This window comes from Esox lucius, chromosome 7, assembly GCF_011004845.1.
Source record: "Esox lucius isolate fEsoLuc1 chromosome 7, fEsoLuc1.pri, whole genome shotgun sequence".
Classification (NCBI taxonomy): domain Eukaryota; kingdom Metazoa; phylum Chordata; class Actinopteri; order Esociformes; family Esocidae; genus Esox; species Esox lucius.
The window spans coordinates 9,546,133-9,556,106 of NC_047575.1; the positions used below are offsets into that span (position 1 = coordinate 9,546,133).

At 43.3% G+C, this 9,974-nt stretch overlaps 1 protein-coding gene across 2 annotated transcripts; it reads left to right on the forward strand.

The window, feature by feature from the left end:
• Window positions 1–4: 4 nt before the first annotated feature.
• On the forward strand, window positions 5–9,636 carry rbm14a (RNA binding motif protein 14a). 2 transcript variants are annotated; one of them, XM_020048184.2, is made up of 4 exons: window positions 5–58; window positions 1,886–2,254; window positions 3,088–3,976; window positions 4,064–9,636. In XM_020048184.2, the coding sequence occupies exons 2-4, from the start codon at window positions 1,897–1,899 to the stop codon at window positions 4,347–4,349; spliced, it is 1,533 nt and encodes a 510-aa protein (XP_019903743.1). In that variant the 5' UTR covers window positions 5–58; window positions 1,886–1,896; the 3' UTR covers window positions 4,350–9,636. The 2 variants fall into 2 exon arrangements, with proteins under 2 accessions (XP_019903743.1, XP_010901983.1); XM_010903681.4 differs by lacking the exon at window positions 5–58 and adding an exon at window positions 916–980.
• Window positions 9,637–9,974: the final 338 nt, after the last annotated feature.

Sequence of the window (9,974 nt, forward strand, 5' to 3'; positions counted from 1 at the left end):
GAAACTCGCCACCCACACAGAATTACCATTAATTGCTTATTCTGTCTGAAAGTGCAAGGTGAGCTATTAGACACTTAAACTCAATGATTTATTAACTTCTGAGTTTCATCCCCATTGTTAGATAATCATTCTGCATTTTAAATGAACATATACTGTCTATTTTCAAGTTAATGTGTTTCAATTGGCTGGAAATGCTTCTGCACCTTAGACTGTTAGACCCGGTTAAACCTTGTATTTACAAAGTACAGAACTTTCTATGAACCAGAAGTTTAAATACATTTTGCAGCACATTACTGGTAGTAAATTCCAATCTTGATTGTTTAAAGTAATTAATGGATTTGTTACCATGTACTAATAACTAGAATCACACTTTTGAGTGAAACATTATTTTTGTGTTTAACAGATTCAGTTATAATACTTTATGCTATGATCCCAAAATGATCTGTTCTTTAAATTTATCGTCTGTGACATTTTAGATATACATATAATATATAATGACAAGTAGTGAGAAACAGTATTTTTCTTAACTACGTTTTAAAAGTTACCTTAATTATATATACTATATTTTGTTAGGGTAGATTTCAGTGTAAATAATTTATTCGCTTGGTATATGATATCACAAAAAGTACTTCTTGAAACATTTAAAAAAATACACTGTACGTAGTGACACATTGTTGACCTCAATATTAACGGTAGACAGGCATGATCAGGGATCACTTATAGTTCTATTAGCGTCTTGTTGGAAACGGGACAGTGTTCCAGAGACTTCCGACTGACTCGTCTACAGTTCTCCTTACATCGCAAATAACCACAAAAACACGGCTTATTGTTTTATAAGACAAGTCACTCGATTTACAGGTGATACGTTGCGGTTTCGGTTCGCTCGAACGCTACCAAAGAAAAAAGGTTGGAAATGTCACACGTCACTCGCTCAAAGATCGGAACCGGATGTGGTCATTGAAAATATTGCACCGCGTTAGGTAAGATGGAGGCACACTGCTTAACGTTTTTGTTTGACTAAACCATTACATTTTTGCTTAACTCGGCAACTCTTGTAAAAGCAGTGTGATGTTAAAATGTTCATTATTCTGTAAATAGTTACAATTAGATGTAATTATAATGCGTCTGAATATTCTTTAAACACAACATCGCTAAATGTTAGCTTAGCTACTGTTGTCAGCAAGCTAACGGGAACTTCAATCCGCGCCCAATTGATATTTTAGCTGGACGTAGTTAGGCAGGTTAAATCTGTGACTACACATCGGTTTATTAATGTTAATCAAGAATCAGTCTCCAGCAATTTTGAGTAATCCGAATTATATCGTGTTTCTCGACCTTCTGTGCGGTCGTGTTGGCCAATTGCTGCCACCTCGACTCGAAGGGGGGGTGGAGGGGGCTAGTTTAGTTAGCATTTAGCTAGCAACGCGTTAGCTACGTTTTAATTTTAGATAACTGAATTTTTGCCCACATATTCGACGTCGTATTGTTAACTACTTCATAAATTATCAAGTTTGTTACTGTATTGCAGCCAGTTTGTTATAGACGTCCACTTTCATTTCTGCTCAGCTGGACGATAAGCTGTGACGACATGTTGAAGTGATCGGAGGAACGAGTTTAAACTAGCAGCACGCTTTGAGATGAAAGGAACACTAACCCTTCTCACTATTGAAAGGAACACAATTACCCTTCTCACTGTTGACAGCCAAAACTGCCGTCAATGAGGATGTTCTGCATATAGGTCCAGAGATCATAATAAAGTTTACTTTACAGCACGGCCCTACCCTCCCACACACGGCACAAACAAGCCTTTCAGAGTTCCCAGTTGTCTTGAAACGTTCAGTAAAGTTATCCAGGCCACTGACTCCTTCTGTATTTCCTCCCCCAGGTGTACTAGCCATGGAGTCAACCGATAATAACAATGCTATAAAGCTCTTTGTGGGTAATCTGGCATTGGACACCTCTCAAGAGGACCTCTTGCAGCTCTTTGCGCCATACGGACAGGTGGTGACCTGTAGTGTACTCCGGCAGTTTGCTTTCATCCATCTTCAAGGAGAGGGTGCAGCCGATCGAGCCATACGAGATCTGAATGGACGGGAGTTTCGTGGGCGCAACCTGGTAGTGGAAGAGTCACGCGGACGGCCCCTGCACTCCACCAAGGTGTTTGTGGGCAACCTTAGTGCCATGTGTTCTGCTGAGGATTTGCAAGAGCTCTTTCAGACCTTTGGGAAAGTTCTAGAGTGTGACAAGGTCAAAGGTGAGCCATGTCCATTTCCCCCTCAAAGTAATGCATTTGTACAATACGCAGAAGAACATAAATTATGTAAATGGTTCAAATACGTCTCTTGTGCGTTCGTATATTAGTTTCAATCCATGTTAAAATGAATCCTGCAAATATTTTCAGAGTAAGATATTATTTTGCCTATCAAAAGCTTTTCCTAGTGACATTTGAAAGCAAATGTATAACTTCATTCATCAAGTACAAAACAGAAGTTTCCATCACAGTCTTTACTAGTCGATGGAATTTGGTACAAAAACCTTGCAATCAACACATTTGTCCACTCTTGTCTGGTCAAGCATGCTATATCCAAATGCACACAGATAGAGCAGTAAGTACACTGGTTTACATACAGTACAGTATTTTTACTGTTCACTTTGTCAACAGTGTCTCAGTGTAAATGTAAACTGACAGTCACACTTAATCTTTATGTCACCAAGTGCCATTGGAAGACTGGATAATTATTGTAATTTTGTTTTAAGCTCATTACTGCTCTTTTGGCAACCTGTGGAGTTCTTAATGTAATTCATCTGGAGCTCCATAAACTGCATGCATTTTTACCTCAAACAGAACCACTCAACATAGCTCTGCATTACTTGCCCTTGCAAGTTTACTTCAGAACAGCCCTCCTACTTCTGTCAAACCCATTTAATTTGGTTGACATTAAGGAAAATGTTGACAATTAGCTCTTTCCACCAGAACCATTGTGAGTCTTACACGTTCTTGCCTTTCATAAACGTGCTTTCACGGAAACACCAATCGGCTGTTTGATTAATTTGCTGATCAACTTCTCTCCCCATGCTTCATCACAGCGAGGCTCTCTTCCTCCGCGGGCTATGCGTTTGTGCACATGGAGCGCAAGGAGGACGCCCTGGTGGCTATCGAGGCTCTCCATGGCACCACCTTCAAGGGCCGGCCGCTCTCCGTGGAGCTCTCCAAAGTGCAGCCCAGTAAACCCACCACGACCACGGCCAAGGTGCCCATCATGAGTCACTACGCCACAGAGACCCCCTCCATCAAGCCCCACATGGAGCACCACCAGAGCCAGGCGGCCGTGCTGGCAGCCGCGGTCGCCGCCGCTGCCGGCCTCCCTTTGCAGGTGCAGCAGAGTCTGCACAACTCCGTCTACAACACAACCAGCTTCGATCCCACCTATGCCGCCCTTAAGGGCATGACCTCTGCCGGCGGCTCGGATGGAACCCCAGTGAGCCCCGCTGTGTACGGGGCCCTTGCCAGCCAGGTCTACGGCTCTGTCGCCGATCAGGTGTTGGACTCGATGAGCAAACAGGCGGCCAGCTATCAGAATTCGGGTGCCTCTGACACGGCGGGCTACGACAGTCAGTACGACCCCGCGGCCGGCGAGGCTCCGTCGGGCCAGGCGGCCGTCAACCCGGCCTACAGCGGGGCCTCCGCCCTCTACAACGCCAGCTCGGCTTACGGCACGGACGCCACGGCCCAGGCCATCTTCGAGGCGGCACGGGCCCGCTTCTTCCAGCAGGGCCAGCAGGTTCTAGCCGAGCAGCAGGCCGGGACCAAATCAGGAGACCGGGACCGCAGTCCAGTACGGCGCTCCACGCCGCTGCTGCCTGACCCCGTGCCCCAGGCTTTCCCCCAGCCACGGCCCAAACGCCGCGCTCTCCTGCCGACGCCTCCCGGTCGACCTGAAGACCCTGCTGCTGTGGACGGAGACCCCATCGCCAGGTGACACACTGCTCCAAAATTATATCAGGGCAGTTTTTCTTTTTTGCCTTTTGAATTAAATTTACAGTGCTAGCATTTTTTTTCCAGATGCTATGCAGAGTATTATCAGCAGGTCCAGCAGTACCAACAGTACCAGCAGTACCAGCAGCAGTACCAGCAGTACCAGTATGGCTACCCACCGCCACCCACGACCCAGATGGCCTCCCACCAGATGCCTATGCAGGCCCCGCCCCCGACGGAGAGCCACCACCTGGCAGCGCCTTCCGCCTACGCCCCACCTAGAGCGTATGACCCGCCTCCATCACACAAGGAGCCCCTCCTCCACCGCCCTGACTACTCGCACCTCCACATGCCTGAGCCCCCGTACCGATAACCCGCTAGATGGCAGTGAGGGTGTGTGTGTGTTTTGAGTGCTGTATGTGTGACAGTAGTTCTGGTCCGAATGTGCATCGCTGCAAGTTTGCTCATTTATGATCCCTGCCCACAGTTTTGAGGCCATTCTTTTCTGAACACATTCCTGACTACTTGTTACTTTATGGTAGGCTAGGTCTTATGTGTTTTGACAAGAAAGCTTCCCCCACAATACAGTAACCTGTTTTGGGATGTTTTTATGGGAGTAAGGAAGTGTTTTGATGTTGCATAGCGGCGCTCTTACTTCCTTAACCATTCCCTTATTTTAGGAAAGCATAAATTGTCAAATTTGCGAGAACATTCATTCAAACCAGAGGAGTGCCTTGTTATATACCTAGCTGAAATATTTTGTAAAATAAATGTGTATATATTTGAGCGTAGAAAGGATGCTCCCAAATCGATCCATGCATTTTGTTAGCAGGCTTTTGCCTCTGTCATCAAAGCGAGCCTTTAGTTCACAGAGCTTTAATTTTCCATTGGCCCGATTTGGTTTCATAATTTGTATTGCCTCTTCAAAGACTTCATATCAAAAGTCAATGTTCCAAGATGTTCCGGCATATGTAGGTCTTTGGTCAATAAAATGGGTATTTCATTTAGAGCTTGTGTTTGAAAAGGTTTGAAGCAATGACCCAAGTAGTTTTCCATCACCTTATTTGGACACGAGGACCAGTGTGAGTGAGTGTATGTATGTGTGTACATTTAGACATTCTAGGGGAACAACTAAAGCATGATGCCTTCACTTTTTAAAACACAGGAACACACAGGCACACACACTCAGTCATCAGACTTTCTCCCCATACAATGTGGGGCTTTGGGAAAGACTCAGGCGCTTTACCGCAACAAAATGTCAAGTCTCCGCTGGCGTGATAAGCAAAAAACCCAACCTTTTCCTTGCCCCCAGCCAGACTGTGGGAATGTAGACCCTCCCCATGTCTCTCCTGACTCCCATTAGAACTGATCAAATGTCTCAGATAGACAGGCCAACAAAGCAGACCATTTTAGTAAGACAGTCTACAACTATAAACTTGCATTTTCTTGGGGAACTGTTTTTTTTTTTCTTTTTTTTTCTCTTCACAGATTTGTGAATTCTATCCTCTTGTAGTAGTATTATGAACACTATCCTGGTGACTTTTAATTGGTTGGACCCGCATTTGGTCCTGACGTAAAATGGTGATGTGGAAAGATCTGCCGCTGGCAAGTGCATGCACAGGGCTTCCTTCAAGCAGGCCTTTCAGGATCTGAGGCAATGAAGTGCCATTTTGCACTTGGCCTATTCTACAAAGGACACAAACTAGTGGGCTTTTCACACGGTACATTGTGTGGTTTCATTGTGTAAACAGGACAAAAAAAATATTTTACGTTTTCCCTTTTCTTTGTTTTCTTTTGGTTGAAGTGAACTTCCTGTGCGATAGTGGTAGTTCTATTCTGTGAGCGTATTTACTTCAATTGGACCATCAAATTCCTTAATTGTCTAAAATAGAATGTGTAGCCCTTAGGCTCCCTAGTTTGAACAAAGCATATTCATTTTTTTTATTCAATATGTAACCTATGGAAGTGTTAAGCCTCTCAAGCTTAATAAAAGCAGGAGCAATTTGGTTTGAGAATAAAACAACACCATGCGAGTGTTTTTATTCTAAATTAAAATAAATGTTATCCCAACCGGTTTACATACAGTGCCTTCAGAAAACTCCTTCACTTACTCCAGATTTTATGTTATAGACTTAATTTATAATTATTTTTTGCCATCAATTGTCACACAATACCCCGTAATGATATTATGAATTTGTTGCCAATTTAATGAAAATGTAAAACTGAAGTCTCTTATGTACATAAGTATTCAGACCCTTTGTCACTCCAAATCAATCTCAGATGAATTTTGTGTCCTTTGATCATCTTTGGGATATATCTAGAACTTGATTGGAGTCCACCTACTGCAAATTCAATGGATTGAAAATAATTTACAAAAGGGCATATTCGCAGGTGCATGTTAAAGCATAGACCGAGTCTTAGGAACTCTGCTGCCCTTTTGAGATAACATTTTCTAGAGACACAAATCTTAAAAATATTTGCTAAGGAATTGGAATTTGCAGGATGACTGTGGGCTTAATCATTGTGAAATAAAAGTTACCAACAACAAAACTCGTCCTAGAGCTGACTGTTTTGAACAAACTGAGTAACCAGACAAGAAGGGCCATGATCAGTGAGGTGAATAAGAACCTAATGGCCTGTTTAACAGCGCTTCGTCGTTGCTATATGGGATGGAAGCTATTTCATCCCATATGACATGCAGCCGATTCTCTGGTTTATTGAGACCCATTGAGCCTGAATGTAAAGCGTCTGGCAAAAACAAGGAACTGCGCATAACCTAATTAATAACATGAAGCATCGTGGTGGAAGCATCATGCAGTGGGAAGGATTTTAAGTAGCAGGAACCAGGAGAATTCCTTGAAAACCTGATTGCATAGAACCTGAAACTGGGCGAAGATTCATCTTTTAGCGCTGCAATGACCCGAAACACAGATTATGCTGTGTGGCCTTGTGACAAGTCTGTCTTTTAGTGACCCAGCCAAATCCCAGACTTGGAAACCTATTAAACATCTATGGGGAGACCTGAGGTTCGCAGTTCATTGATGCTCCCCATCTGATCTTACAGAGATTTAGAGGATCTGCAAGGACGAATGGGAGAAACTTCCCAAATCCACGTGTGCAAAGCTGGTAGAGACAAAACCAAGAAGAATCGACGCTGTGATCGCTGCCAATAGGGCATCTGAGAAGTACTGAAAAATGGCTGAATACCTTCACTAAAAAGAATTCAATAAATTGTCACACATTTCTAATGTTTTTCACCTTTGTCATTATGGGGTACTGTGTGTAGATTGATGGCACAGAAAATCTGTTCCATTGTAAATTCAGTCTATAACAAAATGGAGAAAAAAAGGGGTTCTGAATCCTTTCTGAAAATACTGTATAAGACATGCGATTAAACTTGCCATCAAATCATTTTTCCATGTTTCTTCAAAGGATTAACTACTTGTTTCAGTGTTGCTGGTCTAAATGGAAACACTTTGTTCAAAGACAAAGTTGCCACTTACATTTTAGTTGTTCTCAATCCTGTGAACTACCGCAAGATTATTTCGAAGTGGTCTCTATTTGGCTGTAACTCGTCAGTCTTCACCTAAGCAGCTGATGCAATAAACCTCATGGCAGCGTGTGGTTGAGATTTTTTGCCTCAGGTGTTACAAAGGCCTTTAACTGTCGCATTCATCATTAGGATATATCTAGAATACATCTGTAGCCCTATTGCTTCAAAGTGGTTTGATGTAGTGGTGGGATGTATGGTTACGGATCGGTTTTCAATTCTGTCATATCTCCTTGATTCTGGTTCCCATGGTAACATGCACGTTCTGTACGACACCTGCTTTTTGCACGCACACACACACACACACACAGACACACATTCCTTCATGGCTTTTTGTGATGTTAAAGACTGTAGTGCATGACTTTGTTACTCTTACTGCTCTTCCAGCCACGTTTTCCCTTCTCGCTAATTATTACAGCTAAAATGGCTCCTGGGCCCCTGGACGCCATGTTGCGTGTGACGGGGGGAAGAGAATTAGTCGCGCAATGCCGTGGACGCAGTCCCCACCAAGGTAAAGCCCTCAGTCCCCGACCACGCCTGCACTTCGACCACACACTTCCCTCATTGAACCCATTCCTCCTGCACGACGAGGCACCCCATCCTATAATTTTTTTGAGGTCTGTAATTCTGGAGCCCAATAAGACGTAAGGCCTGAAGATGTCTGGCCATATCCAGTGTCTTGGTGAGGTGACTCTGCCCTCGTTTGAGTCCCAGTATTGGGTATATCCAGGCACATAGACTATCTAGCCTTCGCAGACCCGTCTGACCTCGGTCAGGTTTCCTGTTAGATATGTCTGGAAATATCCAGCCTTTCCATGGCTCTTTCTGATGCCATGTTCCATAAGGGAATTAGTCCAATCACCCACTGTAGTCAGGGATTTTTATTTTCTTTGGTCCTGTTGATGAATTGTTTAGCCAAATTGAAATGAACTACAACGATATAATGTCAACCAATAAATCCCTGACAGATTTTCTTTGGGACGGGGGGGCTGTACTGAAACAATTCTAGGAAAACCATCCTGTTGTGATTGAGGGTGACTAGATTGGGCTATTCTGGATTTGTTGCGTATGCTTGTGTTGTGGCATATTTCTCTGAGGTATTTCCAGTGAGACAAGACTTGAATTCACTCTCAAAACTGAGGTGTTCCAGCTGTGCTTTGAACGGCTAAGGACCCAGTGGCACGCTAAGGGCCAGATGAACGGAGGGGAGGTAGGGCTATCGACCTCAGTCCCCCGCATGCTGGGTGAGTAACAAATGCACCACCAACCGGCTCAAATCCACCCACCCCCCCTCCTTCAGTCGGCAACACAACGTCCACCCCTCTCTGATTCCATAGCCACTAGATCTACAGGCCCACATTACCTAGACAAAGCTGTCCACAGCTGCGTTAGCTTAGAAGATGTGGACATGAAGAGGACAACTTTCGTCATTCTCCTTTTCCCTGTCTAGTAACATGAAACATTTACATCAATCTTGTAGCGAACTTTGAATGGGAACCATAATGTTACGTGATTCATTGATTTTGTTTTGGTCTGTGGAACAGGCAGCCCGATTCAGATGTTTGTCTTTTAGTTGGATTTTAAACCGATCGTATATCTGGCCAATTTGTTGGACAAAAGATCTGAATGGGGCTTCATATACTCTAAAAAGGCCACAATATTTTTAGTGAACACTTTGGATTGCTGTTTTTCAGACTTCAGTGGCCTACCTCTATGAATGAGGGCTGGGTGCTGGACCATAGCTGGACTGTATTGGCCTACGATACACTGCACAGTTTATAACAATGTTCCCCTTTTCACCTCTTACATTCTGCACAATCAGAACTAATCACATACTAATAAATCCAGTTCCCCCTTCCGCAATCTTTTGTGCAACTTCTGAAAATATATTCGACACACTTGAGCTCACGGATTTAGACAAGTTGTAGGTAAGATCAAGGCCTCATTAGAAACCAGTGGAAAACGGCAGGTGGCCGATTGGATAACAATGTATTTGAAAGATCGCCTGGATTCTTAATTGAGGATGTTTTCATTTTTGTCAAATTAGTTTCAATTCTCAGACAATTGTACTCTGTTCTTTGTAAGACTTAATAAATGACATTGAAACAAATTGGTTGTGGATAGCCTACTTTTTAATGGGCACTTTAAAGGGTGATTACTGTAACATCTTCCACTATAGGTTATGCTTTGAATGATTTCTGCTGAGGGTGAAAATACACACTTGAAAAAAAATAAATAAAATAAATAAAAAAAGAGCAAATTGGAATGCTAAACAGAGTACCAAGCGACTATCTGACCCCTGTGACAGACAGGTTTTGCTACAATGGCCATCAAAGAAATGGGCAAACCGTGAAGCATGACCAGCACTTTAAAATCAACCAATATTTCTGTTTCCATTGTCATTCATTCTTCAATTTATTTGCCTGTTGTGCCAACACAACATAGCTA